Source organism: Manis javanica, chromosome 5 (genome assembly GCF_040802235.1).
Source record: "Manis javanica isolate MJ-LG chromosome 5, MJ_LKY, whole genome shotgun sequence".
NCBI classification, from domain to species: domain Eukaryota; kingdom Metazoa; phylum Chordata; class Mammalia; order Pholidota; family Manidae; genus Manis; species Manis javanica.
Genome location: NC_133160.1, coordinates 12,214,096 through 12,233,179, shown reverse-complemented (window position 1 = coordinate 12,233,179; position 19,084 = coordinate 12,214,096). Strand labels below are relative to the sequence as shown.

At 43.1% G+C, this 19,084-nt stretch overlaps 1 protein-coding gene across 25 annotated transcripts in view; it reads right to left on the bottom strand.

Annotated features, from left to right (window-relative positions):
* ZMYND8 (zinc finger MYND-type containing 8) overlaps positions 1-19,084 on the bottom strand; it is a 103,234-nt gene that overhangs the window by 44,888 nt on the left and 39,262 nt on the right. For 18 of the 25 annotated variants that reach the window (XM_073236496.1, XM_073236491.1, XM_073236506.1 and 15 more), the window contains 8 exons: positions 18,211-18,429; positions 15,124-15,237; positions 13,009-13,101; positions 11,791-11,878; positions 9,099-9,154; positions 7,164-7,241; positions 6,012-6,127; positions 791-1,272 (listed from right to left, as the gene is read on the bottom strand). In XM_073236496.1, coding sequence (XP_073092597.1) covers positions 791-1,272; positions 6,012-6,127; positions 7,164-7,241; positions 9,099-9,154; positions 11,791-11,878; positions 13,009-13,101; positions 15,124-15,237; positions 18,211-18,429 — 1,246 coding nt within the window. The remainder of the gene's footprint in view (positions 1-790; positions 1,273-6,011; positions 6,128-7,163; positions 7,242-9,098; positions 9,155-11,790; positions 11,879-13,008; positions 13,102-15,123; positions 15,238-18,210; positions 18,430-19,084) is intronic. The other 7 variants (XM_073236512.1, XM_073236503.1, XM_073236513.1 and 4 more) reach the window with 1 other exon arrangement.

Below are 19,084 nucleotides of genomic sequence, written 5' to 3'. Positions count from 1 at the left end.
TCCCCTTTCTTACACTCAGCCGGCACCCCTCATTTACATCACCTCTCAGAATCCCTGCAGGCATTTCGACTAGCAACCATCCTAAGTAGTACCAGAGAAGCCACCACCTTCACCACAGTATTTCAGACCCTGCCCTACACCCTTTGTGTGTGGAATAAGTCACTTAATCCTTACAAGAACCTCTGAGGCAGGTCCCATTGTGCTGTCCTGGCCCAGGTGAGGAAACTCCAGCACAGGCGAGGTTAAGCATCTTGCTAAAGCCCCAAAACTGGTGAGCAGCAGCATCCTCTCCTCATCCTCAACCACGTCTCTTACGTGCAATACAACTAGCTGTTGAACGAGCGGGACCTCCAAGGAGTGGGACTATTCTGGGGAGCATATTACTGTTTACCTAATATTTGAGCATTAATATGGATGTATGGTTTTAACAGAAAAATGTTTCAATGAAAATAAAATTCTTGGAAGAGAAAAAAAAAACTATTGCACGAAGTTGTGAATAATCTAAGAGGCATTTAAACTGAACTCTGAAAGATTTCTGGCCATCTCTGCCCAGTTCTAGGAATGACCTCCCAGCTGGCCTCTGGGGACCAATTTTCTCATCCTTTGGTCCCTCACACCAAGGATCTGTTGGGTTATTCATTTAAAATGTCAAATTTTCCCCACTGGAGGGAAACCCCCACAGCTCTCTTTGACTCTGTGACACTGGCCGGGTGAGGCCCGACAGGTATGGCATGATGGAAACCCCGTGGTGTCCCGGGGCCTCCTCCCTCCTCTCCCACACGGGGCTGACCTGTGCTCTTGTCCAGGAAGTCCATGGACTCCTCACTGGCACTGAAGTGGCTCGACGTGGCCTTCTTCTCGGCATCCTGCTCCACGTCGGAGCCCGTGTGCACCGAAGAGTTTGTACTCATGGGGGAGCGCGGCATATCCGACAAGGAGATCCTGCGGCCCGAGCCCCCGCTCAGCATGGGCTTGCTCATCAGAATCTTGGGGGATGCCGTCATGTCGAAGTTGAGCTTGACCTTCTCCTGTTTGTCTACCTTGGCGGCGCCAGCACTGGGGTTGGCGGGATCGAGCAGCATCTGGTACTGGCTATTGGGCGTGTAGGGTGTCCTGAACGGAGAGTAATTAAAAACCCCGAACTTCCGCCGGATGTTCTCCACGTAAACCTCCATCTCTTGCATTGCACTGTTGAAGATGCTCTTCGTCTTTTTCACAGAAAAAGGAATTTCTTTAGACATGAGGTAGCAATTATTTATTGGAACCCAGGCCCTACAAGTGCAAAAGAGGGAGTTTAAGTCAATTTGAGTCTTTTCCAAGATTTTTTCTTTTGTAAGTTTTCTAAAAATTTATTTTATTGGGCTAAGTAAGCTTAACACAAACTCTACCCTTGAAACCTACGTTTCAGTGTGTAATACAGTATTGCTGACCACAGGTACAGGGTTGTACAGCCAATCTCTAGAGCACACCTTGTTTATAATTGAACCTTCGTGCCTATTGATTAGTCACTCCCCATTTTCCCCTCACCCCAGCCAGCACCCCTAGCAATCACCATTCCACTCTTTGATTCAATGAATTTGACTATTTTAGGTAGCTCATACAAGTGGAACCATGCATGCAGTATTTGTCTTTCTGCAACTGGCTTATTTCACTTAGCATAATGTCCTCAAGGTTCAACGATGCTGTCACATACATTTTAAGACTGGATTGTATTTCATTGTATGTACATACCACATATTCTTTATCCATTCATCTGTCAGAGGACATTTGAGATTTCCAGAATTGTCTTATTCTTAATGCAAACCAAATTAGCACAGTATGTTTGCCAAGATTCTTAAATAGGTATTCCTTTTCTAGTTTTTTTAATGACTTGGTTTGAATGGCTAGTAAATGGCTAGTAACACTCAACAGACACGTTCTGTCCTAAGGACAGGACACAAACAACAAATTTAGCTAAAATAGTAAAAGGCTTAATAGACTTAGTCATTTTTATGCCATTAAAAAATAATAAATCCCTTTTGGCTTTGCGATGATAGAAAGTGAAAGTCAGAGCGTCCTCAGCTACCCCTTGGAAAGGATAATTGCTCCACATCTTTCTCTTCTGCACTGAGACATAAAGAACTTGCTTTTCTCTTTCAAAATTAGGATTCTACATGGGAGTAGAAGGAAACAATGGAAAACTATAACCCTAAAAGGAGATACATGGTTTTGAATGTGAAGATAATTCATGTGGGAAATAACCCAAGAACAGCAACAGCCCTTTAGCCTTTGGGTATGTGTCCTTCCCATGCCATTCCAGGCCGGTTCTCTTCCGACCTTCAATATCCCACATCTCAGTGCGCTCTGCAGAAATTTCATGAGAACAGAGCTGCTTTTCTGGAATTATCGAGGCAAGTGACTGCAGGCAGGAGACAGGAACACAACTGCCCTACTCCAGGTGGAGGCCGAGGCCGTAGGGGAACAGGAGGAGGTAACTTTGTGGCACCTGATTCCCTAGCCTCGATCCAGATTACAGCTGAAAACCTGGTGGGAATCAAGGAGGCTGCGCGGATTTCAGACCATAAACTGAAGCCAGGTACAAAGCCACACGGAGCCAAGTAGACCGTGGGGAGACAGACACCCCACAGCCAGTCTGACGCAGGCACCACCTACCCGGGGGCTATCGGAAGGGCCCACGTAGGAATTTGACCCAAATCTTCCAACATTTTAAAGAGAAGCAGAAGATATGGACTTCCTGTATCACATCTTACCCAAAAGTTAACAGCATTCTATGTTTAACATTCCTAATTTTTAAGAGAAAGCGGCCCAGGAGAAATAAAGCATGTGCAGGGGGCACAATTCAGGGCACAGGCTGGCTGGCTGCAACTCGTGGTGCTCCTAGCTTATGACACGAACTAAAGCTGAACACCCCCAAAACACCCCACTCAGTGCTCTCTCAGAGTACTGGGACTTACCAGCTTCTCAGCCATTCCAACTCCCGGCTGTCATTCTGCAGACATCTGAGGAACCACACCTGCAGCCAGGTGAGCCAGAGCAGAGCGGGGGCCAAACACCCTCAGGGTGAGAGTCTGCACGTGTTACAACTGGGCGGGCAGGAGTCCAGACCAGACAGGACAGCAAAGAGGAGCAGTCAGGATCCCCAGGCTGTCCTTGGACAAAGGACTCCCCGTCCCTAAGCCAGTGTCAGCTCGTCACTGGTAAAGTGGAGGATGACCCCCTAACCCGGAGGGCTGCCCCAGAAATCAAATGAACGTACCTATGCCAATCCAGGCACCACCAGGAGCTGACCTGTTGGTCTCTGTGACTGCATTTCCCCAACACTTCTGCCCACTACCAGGGCCTCGAGTGTTCCCTCCCAGGTTCTCAAGTGCTTTCAATTAAGTTGCTTGGCAAGTAATTTCGAGAAAGTGTTTCTTTTCCTTGCTTAAAGCAAGCCCAGGAAACATTTAGAGGGAAATTAGGTTTGCTACACAATATAAAATCTCTGGGGGGTAATGTAATGAGAGGTCACATAGTCATTCAGCTGAACTACTTCCTAGCTCTGGTCCTCAGTTTTCTTATCAGTAAAATGGGGATAAAAGCAGCCTTTGCAAAAAGCACTTAAAACAATGCCTGCTGCGTGGTAGGCAATTAATGCCAGCTATTTCTTTTTTTTAACTCTGTGGGCATTTAATAAAATATTTTCTGTATTTTTATGTAATATTGTGTGTGTCTATAAAACAAAGCCAAAAAAAAGCAAAATCTTCTGAAGGACTAAAAGCACATGGTGAGACTCTTCAGAACATGCCTTGATTTGTGCAAGAGCCTCTCCAAGCTCTCTCTGGTTTATAAGCTTGACAATAAACATATGACGATCTGTGATATTTCTCATACACTCTCTGGCCTGTTTTGCTTACAAGTGTCCAGGCTTACGTGTTGGCTCCACGACTGCAAAGTGAGCTTCCCTGAGAAAGGGACAGTGTGTCATACCTCATCAGTCCCCCTTTACTCTCTGTGGCACGTTCCTGGGTCTGGCCCAAGAGAGGCTGCTGGCAAACCAGTCCCACCCTTAAGAACACCCTGGGAGGAAGGGGCTCTCTGGCATCACAGCACAGCCAAGAGTGACTACTTGTCCACAGCTGACTGAAACATTCCAAGAACCCTGCATGGTTCCCACACCACTGTGGAGGCCCTTACCAACTCCCCAATACCCTCCCTCACCCCAAATGAGCCCAACAGCTTGGTGGGGGTTAGGAAAACCTCACGGGCCTCAGACAGGTGCTGCTGTCTTCCACAAACAATGGGGCCCAGCTTTCACGAGAGCCAACCTACATCAGCAAGTTGGGGGCAAACAGCCTCCGGAAACAGGGCTCACAAAGTTCATGCCCCTCAGCCACCTTCTGTGACTGTCTGACAGCAGCTAAGAGGCTGTGCAGGGTGGGCCCCGCTGAGAAAACAACATCAGAGACTGTTTTAGAGTCTGGGAAAGTTCGGTGCATGGGCGCAAGCAGTTTCTCCCCCACCCACGTGTATCCTAAGGACAGCCACACTGTGTCACAATACAGAATAAGAATCCCAAATCATCACGACGGCCAACACCTGCCAGGCTCTAATGAAGGGGCAGAAAGATGTACAACCTGCCACTAATTCCTCTACTTTTCAAATAAAAGCTGAACTTCTGACCACAGCCAGTGTGAGCCGGGCCCAGCCACCCCCTTGAACCCATCTCTTACCACCTTCACCCTGTTATTTCCTTCATCTTGTTCAAAGCACGTTGTGCTCTTGGCTTCTCCTGAACATACGAGGCCTGCTCTCTCTACACTCTCTGGTTCCTCTGCCCGGATCTTTACTTGGCCCCTGCCATTACCTCCTGGTCTGAGATTGCCCCGCCTGTTTGTTTATTTGTGTATTATCTGTCTTCCCCACCAGGATGTCGGCCTTCAGACGGGGATAGACAGTGTCTGCCTCCTCACTCTTGTATCCCCAGCAATCCAGGACTCAGTCTGGCCCACGGCAAGCACCAGACACATTTCTTTGAATGAATGAATAAATGGATTTCTGAGAGATTTCCAGCAAAACACAACAGAACCAAACAAACCATACTTCCTATCAAACCCAGGCTCATCTCAGCTAATTTCCATTTTACCTCCTGACAATGGACTACTGGGATTACTAGTATATGATTTTACAGATTACTTTAGAATTCACTTTTTTTTTTTGCAAGATGACAAGCAAAACTTAACAGAGAGAACACTAGCTCAGATTCTGGTGTTTAAAATTATAAACTATTTCCTGTATATCCTGTGGGTGATGTCTAATTTTTAAAATTTGTATTTTAAATATTCTCCCCCCTACACACTCACACTTTTTCAAACTGCTTGGTAGGGCTTCAAAAGGATTTTTGCCTCGTTTAATCATAACAAATTGCTAAAAGATATCAACCACCGCTCATCTTCATTTACCTGTTGTTCTCAAGCACACGGGGCTGTACTCTAAAGGCGACCGCTAATAGCTGGAATAATTCACTTCCATGTGGGCGAGGGAAAGGGGAGGGCCGAGAGGCTGGGAGGGAGGGCTCACACCTGTCAGAACACCACCCCCTTATAATTTCCCATGTTAGCTTCAGAAAAAAAGGGAACTACCCAGCATAATGACAGGAGATTCATTTACTGGTGATCTAGGGATATACTTCTGATCCTTGAAAGCATTCTTCTGAAAAGCCATTTATTTGCACAGCAGTTTAATTTACTCCAGAAAAGTCAAAGAAAGAACAGCAGCCCTTAAAATAAACATGGAGCCTATTTCAGTGCTGGTTTCATCAACAAAACCATGAAAGCAAGAGTCTTTTCTAACCTACCTGTAAAAACCGAAGACCACATACGAAGGCTTAACACAGCACAGAACAATACTCTTGAACTGCAAAGTCACTGGTTGGCATCACAACCACAAACAAAATGACAGCCATACCTCCGCCCCTTCTTGTAATTAATCAATGACAGCATCGAAGATTCAGTTAAAGCTTTAACGCCCACCTGTCATGTTGTCCAAAGAAACGGGCATCAACCTGCCCATCTTTATCCCTCAGGGCTTTTGCAGGCCAGAATGGAAACCCCTTCAGTTTTGCCCAGACCAAAGGATGTGGATTGCTCTAGGAAAAGAAAAACAAAATCCAAGAGTTTGTACCTATCGGACAGCGAGATATGCACATAAAGCGTAGCAGGAAGATAAAGCAACGCAGAGGTGATACAGGCCGCAACGGTTAAATGGTTAAAAGAACAGGTTCAAGCAGTCTCCCCAAGTGGTGTTCCCTAGAAGGGGTGGCATGACCGGTAAGTCTGGGTGAAGGTGGAATGCGGTTAAGTAGTAAAGCTTAAAAGAATGAGTGCTGACGAAACTCGGTTGGAATCCTGGCTATGCCCCTATCGCTGTGATCAAGAGCTCCCGCCTTTCTGTGCAACACAGGGACGGTGATCCTTACACCCTCGGTCAAGCTGGAAGATTAAATGTGCATTGCATCTACCATGTAATAGGAGGCAGTATTAACCACCCTTACTCTTTCCTGAAGGCTACGCAGAGCCTTATCTATTCAGGTATTAATCTCCAAAGGCAGACAGAGGTAAAACTACATTTTGGTTCTCAACTTGACTTACCCATTCTTGCCTCCAAGTACTTGACCACCCCTCAGCCCACCCCAAAAATGTACTTCTCCCTGCAGAACACAACTGAGAAAAAAGGCATATTCATGGGAAAATCAAGGGGGATTTTTCTCCTCCAATCTCCACCATGTGGAGAGCCCATGATGTTAGTATTTCCAAACTTCATTTCCAAACCTCTTAAATACATTTGTAAGTAATACACTCATTTAACAGTCACCCCATTAGCTGCAATACTTTTGGTGTGGCCCCTCCTTCTCTAATGGGCTCCTTGAATTCTGCATCCTACAGTCTGCCCAGGACAATAAATCCACCAACTCATGACAGTACCTCTCTCTGGTGAATTTCCAGTCAAAGAGGTTTATCCGACCTGGATTACTTTCACTCTGCAGTGATTTCATCACTAAAGACTTATTTTACAACTTCATCCAAAGTTTTGTTGAGTGAGCCACCTGGACACAGCTGTCTTAGGTGGTCACCGAAGGCACACAGAGTTCAGAAAACAAAGTAAGGAAAGGAAACCCAACTTACACAAGGCTCACAAAACCAGTTATCTCGTTTTTGGCAAGCAGCTAGATAACATTCTGGACATACTTCGATTTCATTCATCTGAAAAGCAAAAATATATTAGATTGTGTCACCCCAGGGGCCCTACATCTAGAGGCCTCAAGCACTTCATTATGATACTGGCAGACAATGCTCAGCTGAGTCCTACAGTGGGGAGCACCTCAGAGGTGGATTCAACCAAGGCTCCCCAACCCAGAGCTTCCACCTATTCCGAGCCCCATCCTCTATCTGAACCATGTCTCCCAGCTTCTATGGTTTACTCTCCACACAGACATCTATAACCTTAAATCTCATCTTGTCCCTCCTTCCACCTGTGGTCCCCTATCCGGACAGTTTAACCCCTCCGGGAACACTTGGCAATGTCTGGAGACACTGTTGGTCATCACAAGAGGGAGCAGGGAGGCGTGACAGATGCCACTGGAATCTCGGAATGCAGGACAGTCCCTCAACAAAGAACTATCCAGCTTCAAATGGCAGTAGTGCCAAGGGTGAGAAACTAACAATGAAGTCTAACCCCCTAATCGGTTCCTTCAAGGCCAGGTGTGACCTGGCCACAAGCTCCCCCAATCCCTGCCAGCCACTCTGGCCTCCACTTGCTATGCTCAGTTTCTATGCATCTCTAACCACACCATCCAGAGCAGTCAGTCAATGTCACATTGCCTTATTTTATTTCCACGGACAACAATCCGAAAATTCTGTAACTCGCTGTCCTTCTCCCCCTTAAGAAAGCGTATTCATTCCCCTACAGTGACATCACGCCACAGAACCAAGGGCCCCAGGAGCTCCCTTCCTGGATCTCAACTCAGACTCCATTCATTTACTGGCTCTGTAACGCTAGGAGAAATTGCTTATCTTATCTGAGCCTCCGTTCCTCATCTACAGAATGGGGAGGAGAGCAGTACCTACCAAATAGGACTATTATAAAAGTCACATGAGATAAATGTAAGTATTTCAATCAGAACATGAGCTCACATTTATCAGAGATTCAGAGTATGCCGGTATCACTGTGAAGTGCTCTGTAGATAGTAATTCAATTATTCCTCACAGCCCCTCTGAAGTAGCACTGTTGTTATTCCCACATTAACAGAGGGTGGAAATGAGGCTCCAAGATGTCAAGTAACCTGCCCAAGGAAAGGTCTCACTGCAGCGAAGTGGCAGGCCCAGGGTTGGACACACATACTTCTAAAGCCCACATTTCACCACTAGCGTTAGTTGCTATTATCTTCCCGTTAACATGATACAGTCCGCTTTATATCCTCTATCATGCACGACTCCAGATAAGCAGCAGGTGCTCAATTAATACTAATTTTATAATTGTAACTTATAATTATTATCATTGACTAGCTTAACAGGTTAATGGATAAATTAATGAATGAATGGATGGTGGAATATACATCCCCCTTCTACCCACCCTACTTCTGGGCTATTATTCTAGACACAAGGGCAGAACAAAGTGGTAACATCAGGTCTAGGGCAGCCCTGGCAGCAGTGTGTTACCAAAAGGTATATTCAGATGTCCCAGAATATCTGGCTTCAATAAATTTCACCTCAGGCAATCCCCCAATTAAAAGCCTAGTGTTTTGCCCCCAAATTCAGGAAAACAAATGTATCTCCAAGGGGGAACTATCTGGACAGCTCACCCATACAATAAACTCCAATTGCTAATGAACGTATCAAAAACAGTCCATCACCACTTGTCATCACAGAAACACAAACCAAAATCACAGTGAGGTGCCACTGTTTTTACCGATCGCACTGGGGGATCTGAGTCTGTGCCTCAACCCATGTCCCAGTCACCAGTCACCACAGCTGGCCTGGTGGGAGATTCTGCATGGAACCTTCCACCGCACCAGCCCTCAGTGTGGGCACATTCACAACAGGACAGTGGGGGACACATACCTCATGCTCACAGATTTTGATGACTACTTTCGCTATTTGTGTCAATTTGTGATTTCCTAAGGGAATAAGAAAATAGGATTAGTTCAAATGGAAATGTTTAACACCTGGCTTTAGGATTAGTCTTTTACTAGTAACCTTCTAACTTGCCTTCCCCTAGGATTAAGCTTTTAAAGGCTAAAAACCCAAAGGTTTTCTGGTTTCTCATAACCGTTCGAATTATGTGATTTCTCCCATGAACATTGACAATGATATCATTGTCTCCGAGCCTGAGCAATCTGTATGAGTTTCTTACAGCTCATAGATTAATATTTGTGTGAGTTTCTTACAGCTCATAGATTAATATTTGAAAGATGCTTGTATATTCAAAAGGCTTAAATTAGTTGGAAGGAGCCTTATTCTGCCCATTGTTCCAAACACCAACTCATGAAGGGCGCAGGGCAAAGAAGCCAGGTAACTGAGTACCTTTAGTGCACCTGGTGCTTTGAAATACATTTTCTCACTAACACCTCAAGAAGCCATGTTAGGAAGCACGTATGAATGTTCCCTTTTCGTTAACAGGTAAGCTAAGGCTCAGGAGTCAGTGCTCATATGAAACCACTCGGCCAATGAATTGAGGATCTGGCCCCAGATCTTGCTCTAAATTCCTCACCTTTGCAATAAACCAGAAGACAAGATGGTCAAAAATCCAGTTTCTTTGAACATTATAGTGTTTTCAGAAATCGTCAATGTGCTGGCAAAAGGATCTCACATACACACACACACAATACCTAAATTTGTGCCTTGGCTTGAAAACTCTGAAGATCTTCTAACACTGTACCCAGAAAACCTGTAGAGTGTCCAGGGGTGACCCCTCCAGACCAGGTAGGAGCTCCCATTCTTGTCCCTAATTCTCTCCATGGCCAACAGCCATCCTGGCTCATGCTGCTTTTTTCTGCCCCCTAACATCAGTCACTTGTTTATATGATCTTATTGGCCTTTCTATATATTTCTGTTTATAATCTTCCCACAAATTTTCAATACCTAATGCCTCTCTTCGGCCCCTCCTTGTGCTTCTGGTTCTGCTACGGAGTTAATGAATGCAAACCATGTGCTTTAAACAGACATCCATCCATTTATACACCTTCCCTTAAACATTAGCCAACAGACTATGCTAGGTCCAGGGATTCACAGGAGTAAGATGTAGCATCTGTTCTTAAAGAGCTTACAGCCCGGTAAGGAACTCAAATAAATAAAGACAGCACCATCCAGAAAGTGTGATAAATGCTACCAGGGGGAAGCACAGGTACTGGGAGAGCCCCTAACAAGAGCACCTTGTATGGTCTGGGTAATGAGGAAGGCTCCCCAGAGGACAGAGTGGCTGGCACTGAAAGACAAGGAGATGGCATCAAAGCAAAGAGGAGACGAATATTCCAGCAGGAGAAGAGGAATAGGACAGGACAGGACAGGACAGGACAGGACAGGACAGGACAGGACAGGACACTGAAAGATCTACCTGGCCAGAAGGCAGACAGAGGATTGTGAGAAAGGTAGGGCAAAGAGAAAGGTTCCATATTTAATGGAAATTCTCCTCCATTCTGAAAACACAGCTGACAACTCTCTATCCAGAAAATCAAAAACTCCTAAAACTCGGTAATTAAAAAACAAACAACCCAGTTTTTGAAATGAGCAAAAGATGTTATTATTTTACCAAAAAGAATATACAAATGACTAATAAGCACATGAAGACACCCAATACTGTAAGTTATTAAATAAAGGCAAATTAAAACCACCATGACATAGTATTACATACTTTCAAGAACAGCTAAAATTGAAAAGGCAGATTAACACCCAGTGTTAGTCAAGGAGGTAGAGCAACTAAGACTGTCTCATACCCTCTACTAGAAGGAATGCAAAATATACAACCACTCTGCACAAGTTTGACAAAATACAATTATAAACCTACTCGACAATCCACCGATAACCACTCCTAGGTATTTACCCAGGAGAAATGAAAACATGTGTTCACAGTGGCTTTACTCCTAACAGCCAAAAGCTGTAAACAACCCAAATACCCATCAACATCAACAAAGGGCATAGATAAATTGTACATTGCTACAATGAAAAACACTCAACAATAAAAAGAAAGGAACCACTGATACACACAACATGGATGAATCCCAAAAATGCTACACCTTGTGAAAGTAGCCAGACACACAAGAGTACGATCTGACTCCATTTATATGAAATTCTAGAATACATTAAACTGATCAATAGTGATAGAAAGGTGACAGTAGTTCCTTTAAAAGGATGAATTTACTGAGAAGGGGCAAGTGAGAATTTGATAGGGTGATATAATGTTCTAGATCTTATTTGGGTTTATAGTTACACAGATGCTTACACTTTTGTCAAATTCATGGAATGTATGTGTAAAATGCAAGCTATTGTACATAATTATTCCTCCATTAAAATAGGGCTTCTAAAAAAGACAGGTAAGCAGCATCATATACCCATGAGCCACTTTAGATGTCAGCTCATATCTTAAAATGTACATAGTCACTACTCTCGTTCACACATATTAGCAATCATATACAAGGATTATCCGTCAGCTACTGGACCTGATGCATGAAAAGAGAGCTTGATTTTTTATGAAAGGTGGAGAATGCACAACACACATAGCATACTCTCTTTTATAGGAGTCGTCTAAGCCACTCACCCCCATTATAAATGATGCAGTTGTGCAAAATCCATTTTGCATCAGCCAAGAAGGCTTCTGTGCAGCCATACATTTTCTTTTTAGCATTCTGGGGAGGAAAGCCACAGAGCATAATCACTAGTGAGTCTATATGAGCCACAGCCAGTAACACCTGCGTCCCCACATAATTTTCTTAGCAGTCATTTGCCAAATTAATTAATGCTTTTACTCATTTCCCAAGATGCTATTATATTTGAGATCTATAACTCTATAAAAATGCATTCACTGAATTCATCACACTAACCTGAATTTTCTCACCTTATAGCAGCTGTCATTAATCAAACAGCCCCTTCCAATGAACCAGGATATTTTATATATTTATGCATTTATTATTAGCTGTAAGTCTCACATAAGCCTTATGATTGAAAACTCAATAATAATATTTATATGACTATAAATATTATCATCATTTTACAGACAGGGAAACCAAGGTATGGTAATGTTAAGGAACTTATCTGAAGTTTCAATGCTATTAAGTTATGAAGCTAGGATTCCAACCCTATCTTTTTTGAATGCCTTCTTTTTTTAATACCCTGAGTGTGTGTACAATTTTCCAAAGCAGGTTTGATATATTGTTTGAGAGTCACCAGTGCAGACAGTATGAAGTAGTGTTTTCCCCTTATCCATTCTTTTCTTTACCCATATTTTGATGCCAACAATTTAAAACTCAGCACTAGTCTGACATGCACAATCTCAAGTGTTACAAGTATAATTTTCAGCAAGGATATTTAGCCTAAAACTTTTAAAAACACCCTCAGGCATTAAAGAAATAGCTTTATTACTAGAATAAGTCAAGTTCTAAGAAGCTACACATTTACTGCTAATCTGGAGGCTTCCCACACTTAATTTTCTCTTCCTGCTGCTCTCATTAGCACCTCCAAAAAGAAAGTGAAAAGGACGTGAGGCTCAAATCAATCAAATCACTAATTCTTAGAAGCTATGATTATTGTGGACACCAGCAGAATTAATATCTAATTTGTGGATTTTAAGACTCCACTGCAGTCCTTGGAAGAATGTTACAGAAGTTAATGGATCAAGAGCCTTTCATCCAAATAAAAATGGTTGGAAGACAGAGAAACCATTTAACTTGAGCTGGGGCACAGGAAGTGAGGGAGGGAGGGCTTCAGTCATCTTGACAAATGCAGGCTACAACAGCGAGGTTATCTCACTTAAGCCAACCTTTTCCAATGTACAAAGGTCCATAGGATGGAAGATGTATTCCGCGTAGTCAGGATGCTGTTCCAATGGAACAGGCTTCTGGAATGCATCTGTCTATAAAAGAAAGAAAAGATGCACATACACAGGCCAAACCCATCACTACTATGGAGGACACAGCATTAATACCAACAAAGTACTTTAAAGATGGAGAGAACTCATCATCAGACAATAGTTCTAAAGGTTCCCACAAAGAATGACCTTAGTGAGCTCCAAATTTGGGTTCACCTGCTAATTCTGCCTGGTTATCAATAATCGTGGGGAGTGTTCTGGTTTTTGTTTGTTTTATTTTCAATACATACAGGTCCTGCCCTCTTCCATTAAGACTGACAAGAACAACACATGATGGGTTACCTTAGACCATATCTCTGAATAAGGCTTATCTATTGACAGCAAATGCCCAGAGTCAAAACTGACAGAGGCTTAAAGTTAGCTACACCTAGAGAACACACATGAAGTCTACTTCCCCTAAATGCCAACAGATACTGTGTACATAGGGGGAAAATTTAGAGAGTGAGATTTTGCTCCTCTGAGAAGCCAAATTACCCTCAACACAGGTACTGCATAAAAGCTTTCGTCCTGATCCATTTTCTTAAGCTCTACTTAAAGCTGCTCAAAATGCCAGGCCCAAGTTTGCTGATGGACGGTGTTACCAAAAAAAAAAATCTCAAATATTTCATTAAACGAAGTATACCCAAACAGAGCATCTACAAAGGTTACTGTATGCAGTCATGGGTAACGTTTTATCCACAATGAAAATGCAGCAATTTGAAGTTAAAAAGATGCTTCAACAAAAATCAGCAACTTTCTGCCTTGATTTTCTATCATACAATTTATGTGACAAATGAACACCGTCTCCAATTTTTCTTTTTGGGTTATAATTCTACAGTGTTGGCCAGTCCACATAAATCTATTCTTTCTATAAATAGTCCTCAGCAGATACAATTTAGCCTATGAAAAGCAGGAAGTTAATTCCTTGTCACTCAACATAAAAATGGCTCTACAGTTTAAAACAAAGTTTGTGTTTTACCAAACTGAGGCTATCTTATAGACTTTTGCTTCCATCAATGGAGATTTTGTTAAAGAGACAAGTAGCTTTCTGATTTAGCAACACCCAAGTGGCATGCTCATGCCCTGAATTTTCATGGTCTCATATTTCAGACTATAATTTCAAAACTAGAGCTTGTTTTTTTTTTCCAAGAAATTAAACCACACTAGCTACTAAATGCCCTGAGAGTCTGCATTTCTATGTATTTATTTGACTTAGAAAAGTAAACTCTGCAGTTTCACAAAGTATCACCACTGGTTCATATGGATGCCTCTGTGCAAATCCAAAAAGGAGAACTGCATCCTCAAATTTCCTTAAATTGATCTGTAGAAAAATGGCATACCAAGTTGATTATGTTGGCATAACACATTATTTTTTAAAACAAGATATCTTACTGCCATCCACCTGAATGCTGTCACAAAAAAACTAAAAGCACCATGGCTCTGATAAGGCTGAGACTTTGGGGAGGGAAACACTGTTTAGTAGAGTTGAATGTGGTGGGCCTGCTTTTATGTGCAGATTTTCCTTAAGGGGCACAGGTTAAATCCCATTTCAAAATGGGAAGCAACTAACCAAATTCTCACCTTCTATGGGACTCTCATTGGTTGAGTTTTACTTACGGTTCCGTCATCAGACCTTGATCATAAATAAACTGGGTTGTACTCAGCTCTCCCTATGAAATGGATTTTACTAACTCCCATGGAAGGGAAGCACAAAACTCCCTCCTACCCAATGGGCTATGAGATTTCACTTTACAGCCAACTAGAATCTTAATTCCCTCCTTCACTTTCTACTCTGTATCATTTCCCAGTTAATCTCCCTGGGGACACAAAATGCTCACTATCGAGAATTGACTGAATATCATCATACCACATGTTTAACTTACAGATATTTGAATTCAGGCACATAAGCAGGCCCAAAGGCCACAGGTGTCCACCAAGCTAAGGCCACACAGAACAAGAATGTTAACCGAACAAACCCAAGCTCACTGTTTCCATTTACGCACACACCAAGAGGAACTTGCTTCTTACCCCTGGCTGCTTCATTTTCTGAATGGCAAACTTGAGCAGGTAGGATAACTGTTCGATGGTGAGCATTGTCATGGCTTTACTCTGGGTCTCGATGCATTCTGCTACTGTAATCTTCTACAAGTCAAAATTACACAAACGCCCAGTTAGAAAAAAAAATTACTATCTGTGTACTTATTCTTATTTCCCTTTCCTCCTGGTTTTCCAGTAAGCTCACATATAAAAAATGATTTCCATCCAAAGGACACTAGTTATTTCACTTGAGAAGGACTCCAATCTACTTGACCGTAGATTGTATTGGCCTCAACCATTCTGTGGGTTCAGCAGATAAAAATTAGGACACATACCAATCCACTTGATCACCTTATTAGGAAGTGGTTTTAGCTCATGAAGATAATGACATCTCAGAAATGTACAGGTAGGCAGGCCCCTGAAAAATTGTTGTTTTTACCACATTGTTGTTTTTACCACGTGGGGCTTCAAGAGTGGAATATGAAAGGAAAGGCACTTGTGGTTTCAAGGTGGTCTCTTCACACAATTCATCAGCCACCTCACTCAATTCTCCTAAGATTCTGGGCTATCGTTCAGGAAACTGACCAGGCATTAACTCAATGATATCAGTGATGGAAAGGGACAGTCTTAGTCTTAGTCTTCCCTGCAGAAAGAATCCTAGGGATGGCAGTGAACTAATAACAAGTATGACTTCACTCTCCATCACCCCTGATGTGAACCGACGCAGGACACTGTGGCAAACTGCACCAGAAGCACAGGCTGGCTGGCTGTCTCCATGCACAATCAGTATCATTTTGTAAGGGAAATTCCCATCAAAGACAAATGTCTGAAACCGGATTCTGCTATGCAAATCTGGTACTGCATCTCAGAGTTTCAGAATCCTTATGCAGCAGCTACAAAAATAGCAAGTTCTGATGATGTCAGGAAATACTCTTTAACCATCTGTGTAGGGAGAGCTGAGAAAAGTTTTCTCCAGTTAATCTGGATTTCATTTCCATTCTTCGTATCTCTAGGGCCTCCAAAACAAACTTTCCGATGTGCCTGGTTGGTTGTCAAGGAAAAGGGCAACACAGGAGCCATGCAGAAGCTGAGGAACAGCACGTGACACATGTATCAAATTGCTCAATGACTACAGCCTGAAACAGCTAGCCCTCCCAATTGACTGTCTTACCAATTCACCCCTGGAAGAAATTCGGGGCTCTGATTCTTAGACATTGAACACCTGTTTGTTTGAATTCTGCGTCATGTGCAGGTTTGGATCCATGGCGAACGCTTGGGTTGTTTGCTCAACGATCAGTCATTTCCTCTTTCCCCATCCTCAACCCTTTCCTCCTCGCTGCCAGCACTGGTTTCCACAATATGAATGAAGAGTGCCAAGACAAGCATTTTCAAGCCTTTTTGTATGGAGACTGGTGATCCTATTCTAGCCAATGAGGCCAAGAGGCAAGGTTGCAGGAAGCTTGGTAAACAGCCTTCTGCTTGATAAAAAGGGATGTGAGGAGAGCCACTCCCCCACTGAAGGGAATTTTTGTCTAGCCACAAAAATCTTATGGCCTTGGGGACACATCACCTCAACAAGGAAATGGGCATCAGTCCGGCTCTGAACAAAGTCTGGCCTGGCCTGGCCCAGTCTCTGGGTTCTTTCTATGCATGATAATAAATTCCTATTGTTTCAGCCACCTTTCATCAAGATCTATTATGTATAACAAGAGCATCCTATCAGAGCTCTTTTGCAAATCAATTACACAATTGGGCAGGACTGCTCAAGGCAAAAGGAAACAGATGAAGGTTACAGTACTGACCGTAACTACAAACAGAACCAGGTGGGGCTCTGAACAAGAGGGCACGTGGAGCAAAGCCCATCCTACAGTCTCTCCATCTTGAGTAACCCCAAGAGAACTGGCGGCCATATTTTGCAATTTTAGGGGCAGAGCACCTTTAAGATGTCATCCCCATTTCGATTTGATGTCTAATTTCTTTTCATATGTTTCTTATTTTCCTCCTTTCCCTACACAAAAAAGCAAGCGTCCTATAGCTTGCTTTTTCCCACTAGAGCTGTCCATTTCATACACAGAAAGCTTCCTCATTTGAGATCTAATTCCAAGAAACCTCTGAATCCATGTGATATTCTCTATTAAACAATTTTCAGTGTTTTGAAAAAAAGCACCACAGTTGGAACTTGCCAAGAAGAGAAGACACCGCAGGATAGTAGAAACTAATGTGTTGCAATGAAGAAGGTTTAAGCTTTGCTCTCAATGAACTACACATGTTCCCTTCACGATGCCAGCATGCTTCTGCCTCCTCCATACCTGCAGCCCCCCTCTGCCTGGTAAGTCTTCCCCGTGGCTGCCTGGCTCCCTCCTCCCCTTAAAGTCTTTCTCAGCTCTCCTCGGAAACCTTCCCAGTTCTTCATTTAAAATGGAAATACCCTGCGCCTGCCATCACTTCCTATTTCTTGTCTTCAATTCCTTTTCTCTAGAACACTATCTTTCAGTATATTGTAAGTAACTCCATTTTTTCCTGGGGGAAAAAAGAGAAAAGAACATGACTCATGCTTCTTTTTTCGTTCACACCAAATCCCTAGCCATCGAATCAGCGCTGGAGAAGTAGTTGTTGCATGAGTGAAGCATCAGATGGCAACCACATGGAATATATGACCAAAATTGCTCTTTCCAGCTTGGCCATTCCCGATGATTTGGTGATGGAACAGAAGACAACGTCCAGGAAGGGGGAAAACAGCATGCGATCTTTTCAAAATATGCGAACTATTTAAGGTCTGTAAGTTAACTTCTGAAACGTTCATTACAGGAGAAGCAGAGAAGCCTGCAGATCTCAAAGTGATCCAAACACCCAGGAAGAATCGAAACCCAGATTAAATGCAACGGTCTTTCTAAGAGCTGCAGTGCTGAGGCCACAGCCAATGCTGGTCCAAAAGAGGGGTGACCAGGATAGAGTAGGGGCAAGGCAGGAGATTTCTTTTTTCCCTGGATTATTTGAAAAATTAAAAATAAAAGGAAGAAAGAGAAAGGAGAGGAAGAAATGAGGCAGATAATGTGCATTCATTCATCAGGAACTAACCTCACATTCAGGACAAAACCAGTCCCCCTCTGGTTCCGATGTCAGTCTCAGACACTTAGCGTGATAAACCCGGGGACAGAGCTCACAGCAAAGGACTTGGCCTTCCCGGTGACAAACCCAGCAGTAGAAATCATTTCGTCCGTCCTGCGGTACAACATCAACAGGGTCTGTGGTGAGTGGCTGCTTCATATAGTAAAACGGACCATGTCTTAGTTCTGACTGAAATGTAGGCAAGAAAGACAGGTTTGGTTTCAAAACAAATGTGCATTCTCAAAAGGAATTTGAACAAATACATCAATAACAGCAAAAGAAAATTACAGCATTTCACACATTCATTACAAAGCCATCTGGGGTTATGCTACTAAATACAGAGTTTGCAGGTCTTTAGATACTAAGATTCTTTTCTTCTATTTTAAGAGGGCACGGATTAAAAAGCTGGTGTCTAAGAATTAATATGCAGCCCCAGCAGAGCAGCCTAATGGCTATAACCCAGGGAACACCAGGTTCGAATTTTTGCTCTACTGTCTGTATGACCCTGGGCGAGTCAATTAACCTCTCAGCTTCAGTTTTCTCATCTGTAAAATGGGAGTGAAAATATTTAACCTCATGACATAGTGGTTGGGATTAAATGGGATGATACAACATATGCATTTAACACAGTACTGCCATGACTGATATTGCTAATACGGTTAAGAGCCCAACATAGGAAAATCTAAATGTATTAAGTCAACAAAAGTATGGCACTTTGCCCTGGGATTCCTTCAACAACAGATTTTTGGAAAACAGATCAACTGGGTTTGAGCCACCAAAAAATGATCATCTGTTTTTTAAGTCTATCCCTGATGCATCATGTGCCTTAAATAAAAGGCTTCCT